The 27,593-nt window shown below is 42.3% G+C and overlaps 1 protein-coding gene across 1 annotated transcript in view; it reads left to right on the top strand.

The window, feature by feature from the left end:
- Positions 1-6,357, top strand: part of OLA1 (Obg-like ATPase 1) — a 99,918-nt gene extending 93,561 nt beyond the window's left edge. Inside the window, exons 10-11 of the mRNA XM_014954657.1 lie at positions 1,657-1,779; positions 5,833-6,357. Coding sequence (XP_014810143.1) covers positions 1,657-1,779; positions 5,833-5,934 — 225 coding nt within the window. The 3' untranslated portion in view covers positions 5,935-6,357. The remainder of the gene's footprint in view (positions 1-1,656; positions 1,780-5,832) is intronic.
- Positions 6,358-27,593: the final 21,236 nt, after the last annotated feature.

Raw genomic sequence — 27,593 nt, 5'->3', positions numbered from 1 at the left:
TTTGCTCGGATTACATTTTCAGCAATAAAAGCAATATAACATCATTATATTCCTCATGGATACACAGTTGGGCTCAAAAACCTAAAATCAGTGTGCAGTAATTCAGGTCTTTTACTGGCTTTAATATTTAGACCTCGTTTATTTTAGTGGTTATATATGTTTATCCGGGAACTGATGTAATGCCTAAAATTATATTATGAATTTTAAATATTGATGTGGAATGATTATAGCCATAGAGATTGACTAATTTATTCCCAGAGGACAGTAAGAGCTGAGCTGTAGTGGTTTGTCTTTGAATGCAAACGTTATAATATAAAGATTAGTATTGAAAAATATTTTGAAATGCATGTAGTTAGAAACTCTATCTTTAAAATTACAAAAATGTCAACTTTTGGAGATGCAAATCTGTCATTGAGCTGTTATTTTTTGCATCAGTGTATTTGGTGCTGTGCAGTGAATTTCAGTGCTATATTTAATTTCATTCAATGGAATTAATTTGTTTTCATTAATCAACATAATTTCCAGTAAATTTATATTTTTATTAATGCTGCTGATGATGTTTGTGTATGTATTTTAGCACATTAAACTTATTTTCCTAAAAGCATGTTTATTTTTTTAGCCTGTTCATCTCCTTTTACTGATAGAGCTACCAAAATAATATAAAAGCAGAAGTTCTGTTGTTCTGAATCTTGCCATAGCTTTTAAAAGCACATTCTGAAACTCCACTGTTTTCAGCAGCAGAAATGCTTGCTCTTTATTAGAAAATTTGAAAGCTGGTTTATCTTAAGACTGATTGTAAGTATCTTTGATTTAATGTGCAAAGATATTTAGTCAGGTAAGCATCAGTGAGTAGCCATATTAACCCAATACATCTTTTATTGTAAAAACTGTGCTTTACACTGTCAGACTCCTTAGCACTTTAACATGCTTTATTAAGCAGCCTTTAGGTCACCATTATTTCTCAAATTTCTCTCCATGGTTGTATGTGCACAGAATGTATGTCCTTGTAATTTAAAGCATGCAGTTATAATGCATTGTCCTCTACTGCATAAACTTAAATTATCTTATAATAGTTGCCTGTGGGTTTTTTTTGTTTTATTTTGTTTTTTAGTTATTCAATTGTTGACATTTTGGTAAAAATACTCATTTTGTTCTATATTAGATTTGGTAAAATTATTCTGAAATAAAAATAAGCTGATATGTAAGGCTTGAGATCCATAAATAATTTTTGATAACAAATGTGGTTTACCAATGAATGTTATCGGAAATTATTCGGATGTAAGTAAAAGTCTTGAGTAATTCAAATTTTAAAGTTATTTAAAAATCTTTATTTTCCTCACTTTCTGTGTGGAGAGCCAGGGATCGAAGTGAATCCCACAACAAAACACAATCATAGCTTCTAAAATCAATACTACTGTTGATACCTATTAGGAAAAACAAAGCTGCCCTTCTTTAATATCAGTTGGTTTATCTGTGGCGAAGGCGTCTATCTGTATGTCCCAGTATTGAGAATTGCCCAGCTGTATGTGTGACATTTTAACTGATATGAAACAAAGTTTCAGCAGATCCTGAAAGCATATCAAAAAGGAGAAACCTCTTTCCTGCAATCAATCTTCCTAAATGCAATTAATTTTCTTCCGGTCTTTCCTTTGACAGAAAGGGACGAAGGCTCCTCAGGCAGCAGGGAAGATTCACACAGATTTTGAAAAGGGATTCATTATGGCTGAAGTAATGAAATATGAAGATTTTAAAGAAGGAGGCTCAGAAGCTGCTGTCAAGGTGAGCTCCCCATCTTTTTCTTCTCCTTTCCTCCATATGTGCTATTTTTCCTTTTCGAGTCTGTTTTTCCCTGGGAAGAAGTTCTTGATGCTAAGTGAATCTTAACAGCCAGCTCTAGCAATAGACCAAAATCTGTTTTCATCTTTTATTTAGGAAAGAATTCAAATGCACCAACTTACTGAACAGGAATGCCACTATTTCAGTATCCAGGATATGACAGTTTATGGACTAAATGTCAACACTAAGATCAAATGCTATGCTTTTTTTTTCCCCTCTGTTTATGTGTTAGTATTCAGAATTTAATAGGCTTTAAAATGAGCTTGGTTTTAAAAAATCAATTTTTTAAAGATAAGATAGCAGGTTTTTGAATCACCTTTAAAAGAAAATGCAAGAAACACAGAAAACCTGTTTCTTCTAATAATGTGTTTTCTCATTTTGATTTTGCAGAGGTGGTGTAACAAATATTGGATACAAATGGTTAAGAAAATACTCTATTATAAAATTGTGATTTTTTTTCATGATTAGTGGATTCCACTCCTAGACCCTGATAGGCACAATTAGAATCTTAAAATTTACTATTTCAGTATTTAATTCAATCACACTTTGATGTCTTATTAAAAAATGCCACGCCTTACTTTGATTGTTCAGGGTGCCAGTAATAGTTGTATGTAGTCCACGAAAGTATATTACAATAGGTGAAGTTTCCTTGGTACTCTCTGCTGAATAGACAGTGAAGATATTTAATGAGAAACTTTTTTCTTGAGCTCATGCTTCTTTGTAGTGACACGTCTATTAAGAAGAGTTTTATCTGCTTTCTCAACACTAGAGGGCAGAGACTGATTGGGTGCCCAAAGTTGTGCCCTTCTTATAGCTGACAAATTATATCTGATTTGAAGTTACTAAATATGAAATGAACCTGTACATGGCAAATAAATGCCGTAACAGAAGCTGTTACTCTCTGTGTTGCTATTGCATTATTTCCAGCTTCTTTAAGCAGATAAACTTCCCTGTATTTCATACACATTCTATATCTCGTTTGGCATTTTTGATGTTTTACTAAGATTTGTATTTTATGAAATTGCAATTACAAAGCTCATGCTTTGATTTAATCAATCTCAGTATTCGGAGGTTCCTACGTCTATAATGTGTTAAAGAATTTAAAAGGTTCAGCTTTATTGTTTGCTATTTGATAGCTTGAAAGGTATGCAAAACTATGATTTCAGATTCAGCTTATTCTCAGTGGTATCACTAAGGAAGATCATACTGAGCAGCGGGACTTTAATAGGTTTGTTTGAACCCCAGGAAGTGAGGGGAAAAAAAATCCCAGTATAATTGGTTCGTTGCGGCATGTGAACTGCCTTATGAAAAGGGAAGTAGAGTTGTAGTTGTAAAGTGAAACCACAGCTATAAATAAATCTAATATTCTGCAGTCAGAAACCACTTTATGTAACTAAGATTCAAATTTTGCCAGCAACAGTTTTGGATGCTCAAATCTGAGTGTTTTTCCTGAGAAGCTGCATCAGTTAATACCTATTAATCTCTAAGTATTTTGCTTATATATTTTTATTTGCTTTCCACAATGTACGATTATAGACATCAAGCTTCCATGTTCAAATTATAATTTAATGATTTTTTTTTTATTGTTTTGAAGTATCTGTAAAAATCAGGCATATTTGCATTTCTTACTCAGTTTTTAAATCAAGGTTAGAAAAAAACCCCTGCTCTTAAAAAAATATGTTATATTTCTCTAGCCTTTTCTAATTTGCATTTAATACAATGTTTAATGCCATACACAATACTAATTACTTTTATATTGCTGGTAGATTTCAAAATTAAAATTGGGAGCTTTTAGGAGTCAACTGAAATAACAGCGGTAATGGGAGTTGCTTGCTTTGTATGTTATCAAGTTGATCGATTTTTAAGTTTGATTTTGTGTGTGTCTAACACCAGTACAGCATAACTAATTTAATGCCAGTGCTGTGAACTATACACTGAATAGCTCTGTGTGGGCTTTGTAGTCTACAGGGATATCACATTATTAGCAATCATATCTGCTTAGGCAAAGCTGGCTTCTACAGATGGCTGCTTTCAAGTGCAAATGAACTGGTTAGACGTGTCTTGTTTAATACATACTCAAGATTCACAAATGGGTATTGATTTTTTCAACCAGTGTTTCTGATAGCAATGGAAATGGATTAAATGGTCTCTGGAGAATTTAAAGGAACACTGTCACTTTTAATTAACTGTAAACTGGTAACAAAAATACATAAACTTGCATTAGTGTGTCAAAATGTGTTTAATTAAAAAGTCTATGCCACTTTGACAGTGTGTGATACTGTGCTAAAAAAAAAATCCACATTGTTACTTCGTGTAGGTCAGTATTTTTTACAAATATTTCTGAGTAATAAATATATTCCACTGTAATATGTCTCTGTACCTGTGCCTGCAGCTTGCACTTGCTGATGATTTTTACAGCGCCGTTTTATTAGTGTTTATGCCATCAATTAGTCTAATTACTCTTGACTTTGAGCATTATTAGGATCTTCAAAGGAAAGAACTACTAAGTCTACTTGAAAGTAAACCTTTTATAGTCAAAACAAATTTCCAGGGGAGGGGGAGACGTAAAAACATTTGCAAAATACTGTTTATTATTTATCAATATTGTCATATGGGATAAGGTCAATTGCTATCACACTATATATTTATTGTCGAGGCTCTTTTATCTGCAGTTTTCTGTAGGCTAGCAGCACTGGTGACAACATTTAAATAAGGAACGATGGCAAGAAGGTTATCGAGCCTCTGAATTCCTAGACAGCAATATGGGGAAATACATTGCTTTACAGAGCAGGTTTTGTGAAAGAAAGGTGTGTAAGTTAACTATGTACCATTAATCTGATCTGTTCTACTGCAACTAAGGTCATTAGTTAACAGCTTTCCTGTAATGGGATCTTAGCATGCCACCACTGAGATAGTGTCATTGAGAATAATGGCACAGTGAGGTCTTGCATGGAAGCACTTTCTCCTGCAAGAGAAAACTTCAAAACAGGAATGGTTATTGAACTAAAGCAGAAGCTCTCAACTTTTCCATATTGTAGATCACTTTTCAAGATAAATGCTTCTGCAGACCACCTCCCGCCCAGTCTGTCAGTCCTAATGCCACAGCTTCTCTGTAGCCTCTATAATACCGGGTTTAATTACGACAAGATAAAGACAGAAAAATATAATAATAAATTCTAATGCGGAGAGTACTGATATTTAATAGATTCCTTGCCTATTTTCTGCTCTCCTCAAGTACAGCATTTTCATAACGAATTTCCTTTTCATGTCTTTGGTCTATTTGCCTTCTCCCGTACCCTGGTTTCACAGCCTACCTGCTCTTATATCTGTCCTTCTGAAGCAAATTTCTTCTAAAGGAAATTTCTGACAGAAAAACGGAGCCTGTATTTTGTGCTCCTCAGTCCTTCATTATCTGGGCACAAGCAGACAGGGAGCCCCGCTCGAAGCACGAGGCACGAACAGTTCTCACTTTTGCATAGTGTTCCCCTCTTTAGTTTTGACAGCGCTCGCTCGTCCTTTGCTGGAGCCGCCCAAAGTAGTTCATATACCAGTTTAATAGCCACCCTGCAAACTGGTGCCAATTGCCTTTTCTGGCAATACGGTTTTAGATTCCTGCTGCCGGTGTTTGCCATCTGCAGGTTTTTTACATGAAGAAAAAGAAAGCCTGAAAGCTGGGGGAAAAAAAAAAAAAAAAAAAAAAAGAGTTGCTTTAGTGTCCTTTATCTTAAGACTTGCCAGGATGTACAGATTTACCACTCTCTAATGCTGACGGCATTTAAGCACCGCCGATTCAGTGGAGGTTAAATTATTTTTGTGTATCTTTCATAAGTATGTAAAACCAAATTATGTCAAGCTGAGGGAGTATTGTGGCTGTCAAACTCGGAAGCTGAAGTAGTGCCATTTCTTTACCAAAATGTATTTTAAAATTACAATTTGAAAATAGTATAAAATGTCTAATGAAATAACCCATTTTCCTTTTGTCTGTTCTATTTACAGGCTGCTGGAAAATACAGACAACAAGGCAGAAATTACATAGTGGAGGATGGAGATATTATCTTCTTTAAATTTAATACACCTCAACAACCCAAGAAGAAATGAATATCAGATGTTGTTCATTGCTCAGAAATAAACTGTGCTGCTTGAAAAAGCATATGAATTTTTATTTTGAATGGAATATCTGGAAACAAAAAGCATACAGTTTCTACCTAGGGAACTTCCCCTCCCCCCAGTGAAATTATTCTTGTTTGTTTTGAATTAAAATATGGCGCCTTCAGCGAACATGCAAGTTCACTAAATGTGAACAGCTTTGCATTTCAAACGATTAAGACCCTACTCCAAATTGTAGAAGCTTTTCAGGAACCATATTACTCTCATGATACTTCATTAATCTCCATCATGTATGCCAAGCCTGACACGTTTGACAGTGAGGACAATGTGGCTTGCTCCTTTTTGAATCTACAGATAATGCATGTTTTACAGTACTCCAGATGTCTACACTCAATAAAACATTTGACAAAACCAGCCTTGGTGTGTTTGGGGATGTCTGTATTGACTGACTGTGGTGTGCTGAATGCGATACGGCACCTGGTGGATGCTGATTACAGAATTTTAAGACGTGTATGATACAGTAACTGGCAGTGTGGGGCAGCTGCAATTGTATCTCGAAAGTGAGTCTTTCATGGGAATCAGAAGATTAGGATGCCAATGATTTGTCTCAAAAAAGTTAATGAATTTGTAGATGGACGTTCACTGAAAGATGATAGTAAGACTAATAAGAACGATGCGGCGTAAATGATTTTTACAGGGGAGAGGAAATATATGTAGAAAAATCATGTTATCTCTGAGACCGAAGCTTTTTTGTTCAAATCATTTTGAAAAAGTATTTCATTCTTGCCTTGAAATTATTAAATTGTGGAGGCTGGAGCAGTGGTGCCTGATGTTGTGTGTTGTCCTCCCAGGTCTGGTTTTCAGGCCAGCGGAGGGTGACACAGATAGCGTTGTGAAGGAAGAGGTCACGCTCTGACGGAGAGGTAAGTCGTTCTGCTGAAATAAGGCTGCAGCTTTTTTTACCCCGTAAACCATGAGGGACAGCTAGTCTCCTTGGGTAACACAGAAACGTAAGTTGTTGGCAAAAATAAAACCAAGTTGGTACTTTTAATGCAAGCTGCAGAATTGCCCTTACTTGGGGTATGTTTAATGCATTTAAAACAGCCTGACTCTGTGCGCTGGTGGTTTCAGCTGCAGATTCAGTGGGGTCAGGGCTGGGAGAGATGCTGGTGTTACCCATGGCTTGTTGGTGTGCCAGACCTCTCCTGTCAGTCTGATAAATTTGCTTGCTATAAACTTTGGAAAGGCAGCTTATCCCTGGGTAGCCTCCCCTCTGCGTTTCAGGAATTGGGAGTGCTGGGGGTGTCCTGCACCGAGGCTTCCCTTGAGACGCCACCTTTGAGCTTCGTTGCTCGTTTCTGACAGAGTAAGACACGGGTCAGCCAGAGCCACGAGGCTCATTGTCAAAAAGTTGGCATCATGCCTTTAGTTGCACTGAGGAGAAAGAGGGAGGGCAGATGCCTTCAATACATAGTTGTTGATTTTTGTTTTAAAGAGTGCCTCCTTTTTTTCGTGGTGGCAGGAGGGGGGAGAGTGTTGCAAAGCCGGGAAATTAGGACTTCAGATGTTTTGGAACCGTTGAAATTCTCTTTTGTGTCATTTCCCTGGTGCAGCGAGTATTTGTTCTTGGCATTGTTTTGATGTTTCATAATTGAGAAAAGATTAGGACCACCAAATGTTGTGTTAAAAGTCAAATCCAAAAGAAAACTGAGCCTACCTGTTTCTCTTGGAAGTCAGCAAGGTGCTTGTAACAGAGAAGGGCTCACGCTGGGTTTTAGATGCAGTGAAAGGTGAGCGAGAAGCGCAGCGTATGTGCTGGGGAAAGAGAAGTAACCTCTTTACTGCACTGATACCTGCTGAAACCTGTTCTCTTGTCCTGTCTCAAATTTGTTCTGGTTTCCAAAATATTCCTGTGCTCCCTAATTACTACATGTCAGAGAAGAAGTTGTTAGAAAGGGCAGCACAATTAATGGGTTGGTTTCTATTTTTGCATCTCTTGGTTACATTTATTAGACTTACTTGTTTAGATTTGAATGTGTGTGGTTCACGACACCTCCCTGTTCTGAAAATAATTAAAGATTGAACCAAGTTGTTCTTGATAGACAGGGTTTTTTTAAGTTATTACAATCCTCTGAAAATAGAAAACAAATTTAAAGTATTTGCCACATCTTTAAAAATACATATTCTCTTACATTTTATGTTTCAGCTTATTAACTTGCCTGAATAGTTTATCTCTTCAGCTGTTTTAACTTATGTTCTTTTAACTACTGAAGCAAAGCACATATTCCAGAATAAAACCAAGTTTTATTAAAAGAAAGAAAATCTGATAAGCTTTATTACTCCTGTTGCTGGTGACTTGTGGCAACTGCCACATGAAATGTGTGCAGTCTGTGTTTCTCCTCGGTGGGTCTATGCATTTATGATGTACAGCTCCTTAAAAACTTGTAGATAATTGTAGCAAATTTCAGGCACTCTGTTTTAAGTAGAATTGTGATTTAATTTAAGCCAAGCACACATTATTTATGCATTTCCACCTGCACAGGTGACCCCAGGTGCAATGTATCCATCCTACTCGCATTTGCTATTTAAGGGAAAAAAAAAAAAAAAGTGAAATCTGCCTGTGTGCTCTTCACTCTCAGTGACCTGTCCTCACTGGGTATGGTGATGGGGAGTAGAAGGAGACATTTTGTTTCTTCAGTTGGAGATGGGTGAGAAAACATTGTAGACACTGCTCTTCTAAAATATGGAAACTAGAGAATTTTGCAAAGGAGGAGGAGCAGGAGGACAACTAACCCTTCCTCTTCGCTTGCCATTCCTCATGGCGTGGAATAGCCATGGTGCCAATGGCTTGCCTCTGGGGTGAAACACATGCTGGTGGGCACAGGGAGATCACTGCTGCCAGATTCACTTCGAAAAGTACGTTCCTGGTCAAATAAAAGCATTGCTGTATACAAGCCAAAGCTTACTGCTGTCTCTTACTGGCAGCATCAATGGCAGCGTCTAGGTGATGTGTTTGGGCACCCCAATACGTGACATTTCAGATCACTAAGAAGCACAAAGGAGAGTGGAGGTTTAACTTTTTAACACTATTTGTGCCCACGGTTACCTGTCACGTAGGATATAGTTTTCTGTCCTAATCAGTGTTTCCCAGAGTAGCACAAGGGGAGCAGTCTTGGTCTGTCTGTGCAGATTGATACATCAGATCAAACATGAAACTTTCCACGGTGTGTTACCTAAGGCAAAACAGAGCGTGGGTGTGCTCAGTGATGAACTAGAAGTAGCCACCTGGAAGTAGCCAGCCTGGAAGTCATGTGTGTGTGTTTGTCCGGCTGTTTAAAAAATGAAGTAAACATTTTAGTAGGATAAGAGCCACCAAAATGTAGCTGGCAAGTGCGTGGCAAGATTTTAAGTTTAAAAAATTTTAGCTGTACTTTGGTGTTTCCCTCCACTCATGAACTCAGGTCACAGAGGATGAAGGCGGCGGGGGGGGGACTCATTAGAAGTTAGTAATTGTTTAATAATCACTTCTTTTAATTTTTACTCCCCCATATTAAATCCATATGTTTGATGATGCTGAACCACCATTTCACTTCAGAAAACCACCAGAGGCTTTGAAAAAATAATAATAACCAAAGTAGTGGTATTCATGACAATATCCCAATGGATTGAAATAGCGCCGTGCCGGTTGCGCTTTGAAAGTTTTAAAGTCAATTCTGCATTTCAAGGTCATCTTTGAAGCAGTTATTTCTTGGCTTCTATCTACAGGTAGTGCCCGTTCCCGATCCATGGGAATAGACACATATGGCAGCGTGTTGCATATTGTGAAATAAGTTACATGTGTGTGCTCAGCCTCATAAACTGATGATTTGGTAGGTGCCTGCTCATCAGAGCTCATTATGGCTCCGCGCAGTTACAGAATGCCTGTAGCATTTTATTTTCTACATGCAAAGTGTATGTGCTCAGCACAGAAACACTTTATAGACCATACAGAACATAAAATCTGCGGCTGTTGCAAGGGCACGTGGGATCTGTAGGTTAACAAAATACGTTCGTCTGAGTCTTGGAAAGCGTGTGGGCTGACAGACCTGGGCTGAACAGGGACACGGGGGTCTCCCTGCCCGTTGCTGTGCCGCTGCCGCAGGAGGGGAAGGGCTTTGGCTTCGGCCCTGCTGGGCCGCACGGGGCAGGAACTCTGCCCAACAGGGAGATTCGCAAAGGCCAAGATCATTTATGGGGTATGGCCAAACACGGATAAATAACACGCCAAGGGCTGGTTTGGTGAGGGTAGAGGTGGAAGGTATACCACTCTGTGTTGACAATGTTTTTATCTCCAGTGACCCAGACCCTTCGGCAGCCCCACCACCGCCAGCAGCCGTCCCCCACCTGGCCGAGGCAGCACCTCCTGGGCTGACATTGCAGATAATTTAAGCCTGGACTTGAAAGCACAGAGTGAAATCCCCACACCGCTTGTGCCTCTGATACCGAGTTCTCATGCTCTGTTTCCTTGAGCCTAATGGTCACAGCAGCAGGCAAGGAGGAGGAAAGGTTTGTGAGGAGGATTTGGGAAGCCTGTTTGTGAGGACTTTCTCCACCACAGGGCCACAGCCGCACAGAGAAGCAGCCTTCACCCAAATTACAGCCTCAGGTAAGCCCGTGTGGCCCCATGTTTGGTACCTACCAACAACAAAAAGAGTTGGGGTCCATAAAGTTTGATTTATGGTAAACATGTAATAATTTAAAGGTTAATAAAGTCCCCGTTCTGTAATGAGGAAGGCTGTTCCCCACATATAAAGGTTCCCAGGGGTGAGCTGGAGCAGCAGGCCGGGCTCTGAGGGAGGACACCATGGCTCGGTGTGTGAATGCCGGCCCCCAGGGTTAACCACATCCAGCCGCTGCTGGGGGGATGGAAGTGATGTGGGTGCTGTGGCCCAGGACAGGGACCCGATCCTCTCTCCCCTCCTCACTCAGAAAACTCACCCGTGCCCTGCAAGGACAGAACTAGCTCTCACCAGGGGCTCTGATGCTGCTGAAGAGCCACCTCGCCAAATTTGTCAGTAAAAGACGCGACATTTGCTCTCCTTTCAAAATTGCACACAAAACCTTTTAGCTGCCAAAGAGTTAAACTTCTCCAAAATCTGAATTGTGTGCAAAGTATCCAAATTTGGTTATAAGTCCTGCTTAAGTTTCCAAGCACAGCATTATTGGAAGTAGCAATAGTAACATTTAGCAGCCTTGATAAGATCAACAAATTACTAAGTATAATTGTTTGTGCTGGGGTGTGTGTAAGGAGATAAATAGCTCATAAATTAAACACCAATGCCTGAGGGTGAGTCATTCATGGATTCAGAGCTGTCCTGACACTCGCAAGCAAAAAGTAATTTTCTCTTAGTACAGTAATTATGCAATTCAATATCTACGATCAGCAATCAATGCTAGGTGTGCTTGCAAAGGTGGAAGGGTACCTCAGCTCTCAAGAGTTTCCCATACAGGAAAAGTCTCTGTATGGGAATACCCTGACTGAGGTACAATTCTTCAATAAGATAATGAGGACTTGCATAAAAAAAAAAAAAAAAAAAAAAAAAGGATTAAAAATAAACTAAGGGTCGGGTTTTGCTGATATAAATTGGCAGCACTCTCTTGGCTTCAATAGAGCAGTGCTAGTTTATACTAGCAGAAAATCTGGCCCAAATTATTAAAGAAAATCAACAACCCCCCTGTGATAACTGCTGTTAGTCATCCAGGCTAGTGTCTGTTTCCGAGAGGCACCTGGCACCTCACTGGCTGCGCTGCAGCTCGCACGCTCTCACGCGGGGTCATTAGAGCCCTCTCCTGACTTATTCATAAGACCCCGTGAGGATCTTGGTCTAATCAGGGTTTTCCTAAGGACAGAGAATAGTAATGTAATCTGTTATTGTAACAACATCATCTTGATCTGCTTTTATTTACTAATGTTTTGTCAGCTATTAAATATTTTTCTGCCAAATTCAGTTAGAGATCACACTGAGAAATCATATTTTTTGGAAATGCAGCATAAATGTCACAGCTGCTCAACAAGAGTCACTGCTGGTATAAAACCCCAGACTTCAGGAGACAACTTGACGTGTAACCTACAACCTTCCTGACCACTTGGATCCCCTTCACCCCATCTGTCTGTGGAGTGTTGTGGTGGGGGAAGAGCAGTGGGAATCCTTCTGGGGGAGGAGGGGAAGTCTGTGACAGTCTTTAGACTTGCCCGCAGAGCCAGCTTGCATCCCTTGACTCAGCTCCACCCTGATGAACCAATTGGTTGCAACCATCTGGCCATGCAAGCAGGTACACCACAAAGTAAGCAAGGATAAAGACTAACCAAAATGAAAAAAATATTTTTGAAGTCCCTGTTCACGTGCTGTGTTAGGGTGAAAATGTACAAAGAGATTTTTAATTCCTGACTGGCAGCCAAACCCTGATGTCTCCTTTGCTCATTGGGCTTCAGTCGAATTCCCCAGAGCAGAGGTGCCCAACTCACAGTCCCCCGGTATCTTACAGGGCTGGTGTGTTCAGGGCTGCCTGTAGTTCAGGCCTGTGCCCAAGCAGTGTGGTGGTGTGACCTCCTTGCATGGAAATGTCCCACACACAGATTTCAGGAAGGACTTTTCCCTGCAGTATCTCCATTCCTGCCAACCACAGCTCCCATCCCTCTTCCCAAGGACTGGGAGCATGCAGGGGGTGAGACGGAGCTGTGAGGACACTTTTTATGTGGAAAGGTACTGAAGCCTGTGCAAAGCACAAATAGGGTTTTCAAATTCTTATCAAGGGGTGGCTGCTATTTAAGTCCAGCTGTTGACATCTTTATATTTTTCATAAATAACAGTGGGATCCTGCCCTTAACGTTTCTAGAGCCTTTCACAGAGCAAAGATTCTGTCAGCTCTTCCCCAGGATGGGTTCACTTGCGCATCAAGAGGACTAATGGTTTTCACCCAAAGATACATAGGAGAGATGAAAGCATAACTGCTGTAAAATTACATGTAGGGTGTGTGAAGTATGCCCTTTCCACTGAGCGCTGCCGCCTTCCTCGTGACATCTCCATCCCTTCGCACACAGCCTGGCTTTTGAAGACTTACCTGAGTTTTCTGCAATTCCTGCCAACCCAGTGGTACGGTCACCTGGCGCTCAGGAACTTGTCACCAGGTAGGGATGCTTCTCCTGCTGTGGGCTGCCTTTACGTCCTGTGTTGCCACCAAACTCTTTGCCCTGGGGAAGTTCTTGTCTAAACCCAGCATGTCAGTTTCAGACGAATGTGTGCAAAGTGTTCGAGGTCAGCCCTGGCTTCACTGGCAGATGCCATTCTGGGAACGGAAGAGAAATGTTTAATTTATATTTACTATTTAGGAAAAAAGCTATAAGCGTGCTCTTTTATTTCAAAATAAAAATGTGTTAATGACTGGAGTGTTTAGCGCATTGGGGATGTCATTGTTTTCAATTACGTGCCATTCTGATGGGAAAGCACAGATTCCAAGGCTGAATGGAGATTTGTGCTGCAGCTATTTGTGCCTTTTAAAACATTTTCTTTACTACTTTAAGAGAAAACTGTAAAATGGCAATAATGACATATTATTACAAGTAAATTACACTGTAAAATAGCATTAATATTGCAGTTGAAACCTAGAATTTGAAATAAGATGGAAATATTCATTTGCGCACAGCTTTTGTTCTTATCAAAAGCGATTTGGATTAGGAATGAGATTTACTTAGCGCCTGCACTGGCTAATGCTCAGTCACCTGGTTGTGGCGCAGGCTGTCAAGCTCATCTGTCACGAGCTGCTGCAGGAGCCCTGGGCAAAGCCTGGCACACCCTGGGGTGGCACGGAGCCCCACGCGTCCCAGAGGGAGTGGAGATGCCGAAAACGTGGCTCAGAAGGGCCTGGTGCGTGCAGCAGTGCCTCAGGCTCGGTCCCGGGGCAGCCAGGGGCCCCAGGGGAGCGGGGATGGGCCTCCATTTTGTGACGGAGGTGGATCTGCAACCGCAGCACGTGAAACCCACTCTTCTCCCGTCTAATGAAGAAAGACTAATAGGAATTAGCAATTAATAAAAGCAAAGTGGGTGCAGGATAGTAACCAGGGACCTTGCGCTTAGGAAGAGAAGAGCGCTGGATGATTTAATACTCTATTTCATGAAAATTGTCCCTTGAATTTGGCAGGCCTGTTCTTTAAAGGTCAAGGTTTTTTTGTCTTATTTTTCCCCTCCTCCACTCCTACCTGCAAAATTTTCAAACCCTTGAAGGGTCACTTCTGTAGAGAGAAATTTTGCACTGGTAAGGCCTGCAAGAGAGCTCCTTCAGAGGGGTGAGTAGAAGGTGTGGGGTGCCAGACTGCATTTAAGGCATATTATTTTCTGGGCTGTGTTGGCATTAAGGAATAAGGAAGAAGATAAGCCATTTTTTCTTTATTTCAAAGTAACCCCTTTAAGTAGATTTCTCTGATAGTAGATGTGCATTTCCAAAGGCCTTTGTTTGCCTCTTACATCTCCTACAGCAATGTTTGCTCACATCCATCACTTACCTTTCAGGTAGGACATGATGTAGGAATGTACAATTGCAGGAATGTCCAATCGTTATTGTACGTTCAGTCAGGACCATGCACTTTCTGTGGCAATGGGCCTTAAATATCCCTTTTCTCCATGGTTCATCCCCAAACAGAACAGACCTCCCCTTCCTCGCACCCCGAGTGAGGGCAGCCAGCTCACCAGGTGATCTGCCCACAGAGGCACAGCAGCAGCCATTTGGTGGCCATGGGACAAAAGGGGAATTCCCAGGAATCCAATCACCTTTTTGTCACAACTTTTATTAATTTGTATTCCCATCAGGACAAAAAAAGAGAGTAATAAACATAGAATTGATCGCTCGGGCAACTTCCGTTCAATGTTACACTTCCAGCACTTCTTATCTCTGCCAAATTGAATAATTCAAGAGAGGCGCAAAATCTCCGTATGTGGAGTTAGCAGTATCTCTGTAATACTTCTCTGCAGCAGTGAGATATCTCTGTTTTCTCTTTGCAGTGGCACAGCAAAAATGAACTGCCAGTCGCTGAATCCTGTCTCGTGCTCCTTATGACCCTGTGCAAAGGGGGCTTTGGCCACCGATGGTGTCTGTGGGAGACAGAGGATGGCAGGGCAGGCCGTGAAGCGTTGCTGTGATGCTGCTGCCACCCTAGCTCTGAAAGGTAAGCCCCAGGGAAACTTCCCTCTTCCTGGAATAGAGGGGGCTGCAGGGGGGTCCATGATGCCAGTGCCAGACTGCTCCTGGTCCTGCGCACCAGCCCGCTCACTCCCACCCTCCTGATACACAGGGTGTGCTGGGAATAAACCGGTTTCCTTGTCAGAAACACTCTTATTCAGTAATTGCCAGACTGTGAGAAAGTGCATTTGGAAAGGGCAGAGAAGTGCCTTGATTAGCAACCTCTCATAGCTTTGTCCTCATCCCCAGCCCAGTGTCTGGGAGTGCTCCTTCCCACCTCCCCCTTGTGCTTCTGCAGTGAGGAGGAGGTTCTCCTGTGACAAATCAGGCAGTGTTAACATTTAACATGAGTTTTAGCAGACAGGAGCACCTTGAAATTATGTCTCAGCCATTAAAAAAAATAATAAAAGGAATTAGGACGCTGATGGGAGTCAGAGGAAGCAACCCCAAGGGCTGCCTACAGCTGCTAGAGGCAGCTCCTACCAGGGTTCAGGGAGCTTGCAGGGGGCTCCTGTTGTGGTTGTTCTGCCTCCCTCCCCTGCTTCTGGCATCAGCTCTTTTAAACCTGGTTGTAGATATTCTGGGTGCTCCCAATGGCATGGTCCTAGTGGCAACAAATCCACACAGCTAAGTGACGTACGGCCTTGCAGGTACTCCAGTGTTCTTCCTGCACGATCAGGGGTGTTTCGCATGGGTGAATGACTTATTTTGGCAAAGACTCTGCAGCTTTGAAGCGTTTTTCAGTTCTTCCATGAGGAATAATGTGAGATGCTATATAAGACAACCTTATAAAATTTATGTGTATTTCCTAAGTGAGCTCCTGGGGTGGTTTGGAAGGTCATTGTCATTGAGGCCGCTCTGAGATGGGTACATTCACTGTGAAATCAGTAGTTCTGTTTTCAAAGATGGTGGAGTTCTATTTGCATGACTCTTGTATTTTAACACTATGGCAAATTGTTTCTTAGAGGTATCCATGTATTATTCCTAGCAATCAGTAAAAATACGTATTTGTATTCCATTTGATGCCTTTACCTGGGAAGAAATATCTTCTTTAAAGATACTAGAAATGAAGATGTACTGTACCCCTGACAGTCGAGGTGGGCGCCTTCGAAATAAGAAAGCTGATTTCTTTTGGGGGCCCAAAGACCAGCCCATGAGCCCAGAGGCATTTGGTGCCTGAGCCTTACTGAGGGCCTGGCTGAGGACCTCAGCACCTGGCAAGCGTCTTGGTTCCCTTAGGTGTCCCCACCAAGCACCCACACCTGAAAAATACCCGTCTCTTTTCTCATTTCAATATGCGATCTACCAAGCAGAAACACTGTACACCACACTACTGGTTCCATGTGTCCCCTTTGGATGTAGGAATCAGTTTGGGAATGAGGGGTGTAAGAAATAAGTGTCCTTCATTTGATGCTATTGGGAAAAAACCTCAAAATCTCAGCTGGTTGATTGGGTTTTGAAAATGTCTCTAATAAGAAGGACATTTAAAAGCACTTTGACAAAGGGCTCAGAGTAATGATGAACAAATAAGCAAAAATAAGCAGGAGAGGTCCTGAGGCTGGAGAGAGAAAATGTTGTCTAGGTCTTCCATGCGAGCAGAAAAGTTTCTGTCCTTCATATCTGAAATAGCCAAAAAGGAAGGCAACATCTCAGGGCATTTCTGTTGTGGTTTGCAGGCAAATGCAACTTTATTCATAATAATCCTGCTGTATTCAGTGAAGCTATTCTGTACTTAGACTTCCATATGTGACTAAGTCTTTGCCTAAAGAGAAATACATTTTAATAAGCAAAGTAAGGATATTCATGCTCTAAATCTTGATTATCCTGGTTAAATTGGGAACCAAAGAAGCTTTTCTGGGTGAGAATCAGAATAGACTTATTTACTTTGATTATCTAAATATTTTTACCAAATTTGATATTTACTGCTGCTCAAATAATTAGTGGGTAAGTGGGAAACACGGTGAAATATTAAAATGTTTGCAACATATTCTAGCATATTTAAAGTTTTATGGACTTTGTGGGTTGGCTGGGTTTATGAGCCTGCAATACCGACTGCACATTTGTGCTTTCACTTCTTCATAAATCCATGGAAACTTTTCAGAAAAGTTTTAACTACAACGTGTCAATGAACTATAAAAGAAAGGTTTATTTTGTATATACCCTCTTTACCTGAGGTCCATGGTTAGACTCTGCATTAGAGCTTCTGGCGCTCATGTGCTCAGTTTGTGCTTTTGATCATGCCACTCTTTGCACAAAGCTGAGAGAATTTCTGCTTCATAAAGAGGAAAATACAGATGTGTTTTGATGTCTATAGAAATGCATGTTTGCTCTTATTTTTGAGGCAGGGGAACTTAGGGTTTAACATCTCTACAGTTCTTCCTAGGTCTCTGTGCAATCAAAGTTTCCAAGGAGGACTTAATGGGGAATAGAAATCATTTGGTTGTGGTGGTGGTGGTGTACTCGATACATTTTTCTTTAAAGGTTGTACACTGATAAAAATAGTAAGTAACCTAGTCTACTCATAACCGCTTCATCTTTAAGTTCATGCAAGTTTAGGGACCTGTAAGTGACTAAAAGGATGAGTGGCTTAAGATTCACTGAGTGATACTGCAAATACAAGGACTGAAATACCAAAGGAGTAAAGGATATATAGACCTTTGCCCATTACATCAAGAAAATGAAAAAGTTAGGAAGGGGGAGGGGGGATTCCTGTGCTACATTTTTCAAGTCCTACTCCAAAAGGGGTAACCAGCCCATTAGTATAGGTGCCAGGAAGCTCGCTTTTGTGACATCTCGCCAAACACACCTACTTTCACTGGACCATAGAAAGATCAATCCTGTCTGAAAACCACCCATTACCTAAGACACCTAATTTATATTAGAAGCTCACTAAAAGGCACTGTCTGGCCCCCAACCTTCACTTCCAATGATAAAGAGGATGTTTTACACCGTATGTGACACTTAATCAAAACCGATATTCTTTAACAAACCCTTAACCTCTAGCACACAGGAGTCATATGAGGCCAAGGGACAAGACACAGATCCAGCTCAGGGTGGCATATCCTTTGATTAAGATGATACAGATTTCCCATTTTTATCAGGGTTACGGATTCTGGATATATCCCTTTTTGATTTGTCAGCATTAAATTTCAGTAGAGGTTCAAGCCAAAGAGACACCAAGACTAGTTCTCTCTTCAACTGCGTAATAGGAGATAATTTCTCTGAATCCTCTGCAGTAATGATCCTCAGATCTTCTGATCTTTCTGTAAGCAAGTTTTCCTGGGAACCTGGATTTAAACTATGGCACAAACCTTGCTTGCATCTGGGTCCTTTCTTAAGGAGGAGTATCTAAATACACTTATTCTGTGAGCCCTGAAATGGACCTTTTTTTCCCTTTCCTCAGGTCTTTTTCAAAGAGGCAAACCTTCAAGTGAGTTCTTTCACCCTCCCTTGGATTTCTGGGGCAGGAGGTTTTACTTACGGAGTATATAGTACTTTAGACGAGGATTGCAAACTTCAGGGGGTTAGACAATTTTCACTGCCTGCAGTACATTGGAATCTCAGTATAGTTGACTTTACTCCTGGGTGATTCCTCCCTCATCCCCCTCACGTTTTTAGGTAACCCCTTGTTCTAGCATTTGTACGTGGCCAATTTGGGCACGGGCAAGTCTCTCAAATTCCCCGACACAGGGGAAAGTTCAGTTGTTTTCCCTCTTTTTAGTCAAATTTTTGAGTTGGAGGTTTAGATTTTCTTAGGAACATGGTTCTGCAGAAATTATTTCTAGTTGTTATTCCTTGGAAATAACGTGCTGCTTGATTATTAGTGTGTAAAGATGGTTGTATGTTTTTAAACAATGAAATGGGACGTGCTCTGTGGGGCTCTGTGGGGCTCTGTGGCTGGCTGGAGAATGGCTGACATGGGCTCACTTCTGCCGAGTGCTTGATATCCTCATTCAGTACCCAGAAATGTTTCTTATTTAGACTGTTTTCATTTTTATGGTCATTACTAATGCATTTATAAGAAAAGCTGGTTTTGTGAGGAACTGCCTTTTTCCTACTTTTCCATAGCAAGGAAGCCCCTCTCCCCTCAGGGAGAAGCCCAGATCATCTACAAATTTCTCTAGCAAAAAAAAAAAAAAGGAAGAACAAGATTTTGCGTGACTTTAGTACGCCAAGAAAAAGAGACAAGCAGGAAGTGTTGGTTCTCAAACTTTTCAGGCCTTTTTTTTTTTTTTTTTAAATACTGTAAAGAAAGAAGGGCCGATCTATATACTTTAAGAAAGAACTTCAGTCTTAGAGAGAGACCTGTAATCATGTTAAAATTATCTTTAAAGGCAACTTCTGTTTAGTACATGCAAAGCTGACAAGAAAAAATCTGGAGGACTGGTTCTACTTTATGGCATATTACATACATCAAAGGTCAGACTTTTATATTCCTGTATCTTAGTTTTTAAAATTTCATTAATAAACAGAAGCATAATCAAGGAGAAAGACTCGCATCACAGCTACCGCTCCAGTTCCTTACCCATCTTGACTTCTTAATCAGGAAACTAATTGGGCCTTGAAATGTTATTTTTTTCTTAAATCTCTTCAGATTGAATCGGAGTGTTCTGCTGGAAGCAATCTTTCACTTAAGATTTCATAGCAATGTAGCTAGAGAAACCATGTCATTTCCTGCATCAAATACATCAAAGTTGTGTGTGCTGGTTTTTTTTTTTAACAAAGTATGTCCTGTGCTTCAGTTTGGGTCTCTTTGCTCTGCAGAAAGTTCTTTATTTCTTATTTCTGATGGGGGGTGAATCTGCTCTACTGCAATGACGTCTAAAATTAATAAATTCCCAGGGAAAGAGGAGCAGACCATCCTCCTGTGCAATGTGCTTGGATGGGAGCTGACAGCCTCGGCAGGGGTGCTTTCTACAACCAACACCTTCTCCATTGCACGTGGTACCAAGGAGAGCCTCTTCATATCGTCATCTAATTAAAAGGAAGATTCTGCCACAACCAAGTGCTACCACTAATAGCCAGCATCACTTTCCAAATGTGAGTGCTTTTGGGGAGAAAGGAATAAGTAGCTTGTGGGGACCCTGACTGAGGTGGGCCCGGTTTTATCTGAGATGGAGAGATGTACAGTTGTGTAGCAAAGCTGAGCAGGTTTGAAATCGTGTCTCACTGCTGTTCCTTGCAGGAGGACTGAGTCTGCCTTAACCCTAATCTGGCCATTTGGTTTACTGTTCGTTATGTCCTGATGAATACTTTCATTCTCTAACAAGATGGGAGGGAAGTTAATGTTTCCAGATTTAAAGCTTGCTGTTGCAGAGATTTGGCTCCAGAGTTCCAAGGAGGAAGGTGCCTCTAGGGGGATGGAAGGCTGGATTAAAGTATTTAACAGCTCGCTCAGGTTGACTTTACATATGGGGTCAGTTAAAAGCTGTGCAGTCCCATGGCAAGGTGCCAGGTTTGTGTTTCATTTCAAATTGAAGCTTTTTAAAGAGTGAATGAATGCTGGGGGAGGGTTTTCTTCTTGGCTTTGTTTTAAACCCAAGATTTGGCCCCCTGTGAGGAGGGAGATCTTGTGTGGCTTTGCTGCCCGGGTACAAACCCTGTTTGCACTCCCCTTTCTCTGCTGTTGCCCCTGACGGGAGCTAGCAGTGATGGCCTTTCTGTTCTCTGAAACTCCTCTCCTTGCTGGCTTTCCAAACCCACTTGGCGACACAAATACACAGTACAAAAATTCCTGGAATACACAAATTCCTGCATGTGCCCTCTGCTTTGCAAGGCACAAATTAGGAAATAAGTAAAACACCACCTGTCTGTTCTAGTGATCACAATAACGTCCACAGAGCACGGACTTTTGTCCATGTTCACAAACGTTAATAAAAAACTCCTCTTTCATATTTGCTCAGAAAGCAAGCTGAATCTCATTATAGTTGTGTGCTCTATGGAAGCTTTAAAAGTGGTGACTATAAGATACCTGGTAAAACTTTAACAACATATAAATAGATCTGAGTTGCCTATTTTCTTGAAGTATTTGCCAGTTTTGGCCCTGGGATTAGGTTGTAATAGAGAATGCTGAGGGTTTTGAGAAAATTCAGAAGTGAAAATACAAACCAGCTTGAGACAACCAAAAAACAGGGGAAAAAAAAAAGAGAAAGGAAAAGGCTATCTTGAATTCTTAAATGCTAGTGGCAGGTCAGATAGGTATTTAGAAATTAAATCCTAAATCTGGTTTGTGGACTAGCAGCAGCTTGTGATGAGTGCTACAGGGGGTGAGGGGCAGCCCTGGAGTCCCTGGGGGGTCCCAATTCTCTGTCAGATTTGCAGGTGCCATCTTTGGGCCGACTCTGCTGGCACCACCCCAGCGGCGGTGCCAGGGAAGCTCAAGGAGGGCTGCTCTCCTCACTTTGCCCCAAACCTCCAGAGGGATTGGCCAAGTGGCAAGAAAATAAAGAAAACTGATGACACCCCTGTGGAAGGATTAAGGGATCTGTTGATGCCCACCTTGGCCATGCCCTGTTTTGAAGGAGCTGAGGCCCTGACCCGCTTGACTCTGCCTCCCTCCATGGTTTGCAGGCACACAGGTCCCACAGACTCCTGTGCGTTTGAGGAGGATGAGGATCTTAGGTCTTTGAAAACTGAACTGGAGAACAATTTTGAGTGCCCCTGAAATGTACCATGAGCCCATCTGCAGCTGGTTGGTGGATGTGAGTACTGAGAATCCATGGGAGATGCAGCCTAGAGCGGGTACAAAGCTGTAGGAGATGCCAGCAGGTCACTCCAGCGCCCGAGGAGGTCACAGGCTCTGGGGGCCAGCACACCTGCCTGCTGTCAGGGCCTGGCTGGGAAGCGCCCTGAATCCCCATCACACGTTTCCTTTCACTTCCACCGCTAATTGGCACTTTTTACCCATTTTTGCATGTGGAGTGTGTTAGTACAGGATAGGGTTATTATCAAATTAATTAGGAGCTCCCTCCAATTATTCCTGCTGTGCCTGACGGGCTCTCCCCGCTCCCCCCGACGGGCTGATTGGCTACTATAAACTCTTCGGCTTTAAACGGCTGAGCAGTGCCACAGGCTCATTAACGGGGCTGCCTCTCCCCGTGCTCCCCTGCCCCGTCACCTCCCCATGGTGCTGGTGAAGCACCTGGGACCCAGCAAGCCCTGCAGCCCAACCAGACTTCGGATGTTGCTCCAAGAGGTGAGGGTGGCTGCTCCGGCTCGGTCCCGGGGAGCTCAGGGATGGTGCCAGCCAGTAAGTGACCCTTCTTGCACACGCAAACACAGGTCTGCAGGGTGGTCCAACACCCTGGCAGGGCAGGGGTGGCTGAGCAGCATGGCTTTAGCTGGGGATGTGACAGGAGGGGACAGCAGGGGATGAGTGGCAGGGGGAGATTGATCCCAGCACCAGCATCGCCGCCAACAAGGGCAAAGCTGCAGTACCTGGTGTGAGGAACAGGCAGCTGAGGCTCTCAGGCAGGGGACAGGGATTGATGTACTGGATCTCGCAACATACAAAACCACAACAGCAGCTCAAGCCAACCAGGGTGCGGAGATTTGCTTAATTGAGAAATAAGCACATAGTTGTGGGTCAGTGACTACACAGCTGATTGGCTGAGGCTATTTTATTTTGGAATAATTTACAGTTGTTAAATGGATTTGGAAAAGCCTTAATAGTGGTTATTAAACTATTGACTTAGCCTGACGTGTTTAGTGTAGTAATCCGTGTTTGTGTCTGTCGCTGCGAGGAGGCTGCGGGAGCCGGGAGAGGTGCCGGAGCGCTGTCAGCCCTGGGTGGGAGCTGTGGGGCCGGGGGGACCGCGGGGCTGGGTGGGCTCCGCTCCTCGTGCCGGGCAGGGAGGACATCAGCTTCAGATCTTATCTGGGTCAGAAGCTGTGCTTGGCTTCCCCGTAGTTACAAGTTCATTAGGTGCATCTCCATCATCATCTGCTGAACCCAATTTAATGGCAAAAAACCCCTCCCCTCCAAAGAGTGGCTTTTTTGCACCTGTGCAGAAGCAGGCTCATTTTTAACTCCTCTTTGCAATGAATAATTTCAAGTGCAATACTTGTCACATGACCTGCTGGCCAGCAGTTCAAAATGTTATGCATTCATTGATAGCGCAGTGCAGGGTATGTTAGCTAAGGGCTACAGAGCACGTGTTTGACAATGCATAGAAGAAATCCCTACAATGAACTAAACATCTCCAACTCATCATGTCTGCTGTCCACAGCTGATGGACAGAGCAATTCTTATTTTCTTTTTATTGTTTTCTTTAGCACAATGGTTAAAAAGGCAGTGGACTGATACTTAAAAGACAAATTTCTTTTTTTCTTTTTTTTTTTTTTTTGCTTTGTTTAACCCCTAAAATGTGCACAGCACTGAACATTGGTGTTGCCTGAAGCGCCGTTCTGCGGGCTGGCAGCTGTGTGTTGAGCAGTGAGGCTTTGCTAGGAGGGGTGGAGCTCTTGGACGTTTTACAAAAAGCTTGTTTCTCCAAAATGTTATTTGATGACTGAACTCCAGCAGACATTAACTAGGAAGAAGGAATGCTAAGCAGTCAGATTAAAACCAAAATAAATAAATAAATAAATAAATAAATGGATTTTCCCCTCTAGACTTTCACTCCCTCATCTCGGGCAATGTTATTGTTTCATTAGTTGCCCAGTTAGCCAGAACCCCTTCCGGGAGAGACAGGGCCTACATTTTCAAAAGGAAACCAAACAAACAAACAAACCATCGTGCAGAACCTCTCATCTATCCCTGCTAGTTTTCAAAGCAAAAAAAAATAATTCAAGACTCCTTTACAATATGATAAAGGGGCAGGGAGGTCAGAGGCTGGCAGGCTGCCCTTGGAGGTCAGCTTTGAGGGCTGCTGCGCTGCAGCCGAGGGCTGCAATGTTTTTATTCCCTGTCCTCTCTTCTGATGGTAGCTTTGGAAGCACACCTTCAGTGTGAGCGACTCGTTGGACTGAAAGGGGATTTTTAGGTTGCAGTGGAGAATAAAAAACCCCACCTATTCAGTCACAATTACAGAAATGGTGTGAAGTCCGTTGTCAGGAGCGCTGGTGTGAAGCGCCTGCACACAGCCGTGTTTCCAGCCTCAGCAAACCCTGACCAGCAACGTATTTACCTCCAAGTAAATAACTCCCCGTTGTGGCCCATTTGCAGCCAGGACTCCTACACCAGCCCAGGGCTCCTGGCACACTCGTTGGCATGCCAGCAATCACGCTATTGCTTTTCCAGCCATTTCGCAGGCCCAAGGTCAGACCAAAAGTCTCCTTTTCTGGCAACATTCCCAAGTTTTTGTGTGTGCTTAGCAATGCAAAACGGAGTAACAGTGGCCACAAAGCCCTCCACATCCTGATCTGGGATACCTCTCGATATGCCCTGGTGATGCAGACGCCTGCCTGTGAGAGCTGGGCACTTTCTGCAGTGGCTTGTGGAACATTGACATTTCTAGGGCTGCAAAAAAAGTGGGGAAAAGGTGTTTTGTGATCCAGCAGTGAAAGCGCACGTTTCCTCAGCCAGAGTCTCCTCTTCTCTTAGTCTTCACCTGGTAGTTTGGATGAGAACTGAAACTGTGGGCTTTGGGAATAGTCCCAATAAAACTTGGCTGTATTTATTATTTTTTTTAATATACCTGGATGTTTGTTCTTCCTTTTGCCTTTTGGCCAATGGTCATTAGTATTTGTACTTTTAAAAGACCATTTTCTCATTTAAATTTAAATCATGCTATGGTTGTTTTTTAGTCTTAGAGTTGAGAGATATTTCTGTATTTTTTGCGTATAAGGTACACACACACACAAATACACTTGATATATATACACTGCTGCAAGTGGGAGTTGCTGCTTTTCACGCATACTTAGCTATTCAGTAGTAAGGAACAACATGACAGCTTTCTATCATGAAATGAAAAACACACACAAATGTAGGGGCTCCACGTATTTCAGAACTGTGTAATGTCATTGTATTTACCTCTAAGTATGCTGTGTGAGGGCACTGATCTAGATAGTTTATGTAAGACCGTGGAAATTCAATTCCAGAAATGAACCTTTGCATCTCTAGGAACAGCTGGAGAGGCTCAGGTCTACTCATCCCGCTCAGAATGGACACGAGGAATTTGGATTAGATACAGATGGAGCGGGGATTTTGTTAATGACGGAAAGAGAGGCAAACATGTTGAGGCATAACTGCCTGAATACAAACACATAATATCTCTGTACATTTTTCTGACTTTAAACTATGAACACCATAAATATGCTATCATGCAAGAGGCAAAGCATATGCAAACGTAACAATATCCCATTACCTCTCCAGCAAAAAAGAATTTTCATAACTCATTCATACCCCATTGAATAAATGCTAAGATTCACTGCTGGCTGTTAATTATCCTCTACAAAGACCTGGTTATTGTGTTCAATCTTAGTAAAGGCGCAGTTGTTATTGTAGTGTACATAGAGAGAATGGTACCTGAGGGAGCGGGGAGGAAATATGCTTGTGCAGAATTTTAACAAGGAGAGCTCTGTTGCACAGAAGGGATTCATAGGGTGGGATTTTGATATGTGCTTCAGGAAATTAAGCTTTTTCAAGACAAAACCCTTGCTGTGACTCTCTTGAATACATGATATCGCTCGGTATTTGAAAGACGCCAGCCACTTAAAAATTGCTTGCTGTTATTAAAAGGAATTTCTAAGACTACTTTGACTGAAGGGGTAGAAGGGAGGAACTGGCCTGTTTTTCCTCTGAAGTCTACAACCCCATAATCATACCGAGGTAGGTGTATGCAAGAGCTCACAAGGCCCATTCACCTCCATGGAGTTTTTGAGGAGCACTTGGAGGCTACGAGCCAAAAGCAGCAACCTGCTTCCCCCACCTAAGCATGGTGGAGGAACTGGGACCTTACTCAGGAGCTTTCCCCGTAGGTTCCAGTGCAACCACACAGTAGGAGAGCGCCAGCTGGAACTGCCCTTTGGGCTGGGTGCAATGCTGAGGCCACCAGGACTCATCAGACATCAGAAAAAGAAGAGCTGGGAACAAAGGTGATTTATCCCAGGGAGCAACGTGTTTTCTGCGCTGCACTGTTGGAAATGCTGGAGCTGCGTGGCATCCCAGCGGGTCCAGGAAAGCTCCCCTGAAGGTGTTATTTTAATGGGTGAGTTTTTTCCCACATACCCTCCACTGTTTGAATGTCAGGCAGGAGGAGGAAAAGCCTTGTGACATTTGGGTTGCTAAACTCATTGCTTTTAGTACGAAGCAGGTTGGTGGTTCTAGGCTCACATGGGAGGAGTAGTCTTGCTCAGAGGTAGCATGTCGGCTGCAAGGAAGTCCATCTCTCTCTCTATCTCTTTCTCTCATTCCTATTCTATGCCCCTCTTCTCCTTGGTTGCGTAGGAAGAAGTACAGAGCTCATACAGTTGTGCTGCTTGCTCTAAATGTGGATGTTGAAATTGAGAACAAAGTACGCAGCTTTGGGTGGAAATAATAAGAACAACAAGAAAACAGAATAAGCAAAGCTGAAGAAAAGAGAAGTAAAACTTCTATAAATACTGAGCATAGCTAGGGATGAAGGGAACAGAAAGAAGCTATCGCAGGTCAGGAAAGTGACGCAAGAACTTTGGGGTGAGATATAAGAAACCATGAGAAATCACAGGATGATCCATAACTGTTGGTCCTTACCGAGGTGCTGCCTATGGCGCAGCCCTGTTGAGGTGCCCTTCCCTGAAAGGCCAGTTTGATGTGACTCTCATAGTCCTGCCGTTGCCCATTTGACTGGGCTTGAACAGAATGGGATGCTTTTGCAGTCCCTAGTGGCTAATCCAGTATAGCAGCTAAGAAAGCAACACCAGGAGACACAGTTCACTTAGGAGCTACTTGGACCCTTGCCTTGTGTTGAAAAGGAAAGACCTGTATAGGCTTCCCCTGGAATCCCAAACTTGATCTGACTGTGATTGTGAACTAGATCAATTATACCTTCTGCTCAGCTGTTAGCTCTGCGGTCAGCATTCAATCCTCTCTCACCTTTGAGCAGATACTGTAGTTGAGAAGACCAGTATCAGTTCATGCTCAGAGACTTCCAATTTATAGCAGCTAGATGCAGTTCATTAATAAGACTCTAGATATTGTGATATGTTGTTTCATTCACTTCTTTTAAGTTCTTTGAGACCAAGCTGGGAGATGCCTGCTGCCGGATGGCCAGCAAGAGGTGTGGACAGTCTCCCACAGGGAGACCTGATATTTAAACCTGGCGTTTGCTGCTCAAATGGGGTGTGTGAACAAGCAGGATCCCAATGCGTTTCTGCTATTCACAGCTTGGGAAATGTTGCAAGACTGTTTTGTCTGTAAGTCTTCTTGTTACCAGAATTATTTTTTTGCATTTTGGCACACCCCTGGGTTAGACAGGAAGACTATAGCTATTTTGGGGTTTTTAATAGTATTACTA

The sequence above is a fragment of the Calidris pugnax genome, unplaced genomic scaffold, assembly GCF_001431845.1.
Source record: "Calidris pugnax isolate Ruff unplaced genomic scaffold, ASM143184v1 scaffold103, whole genome shotgun sequence".
Lineage (NCBI taxonomy): Eukaryota > Metazoa > Chordata > Aves > Charadriiformes > Scolopacidae > Calidris > Calidris pugnax.
This window is presented reverse-complemented; position numbering and strand designations above follow the sequence as displayed.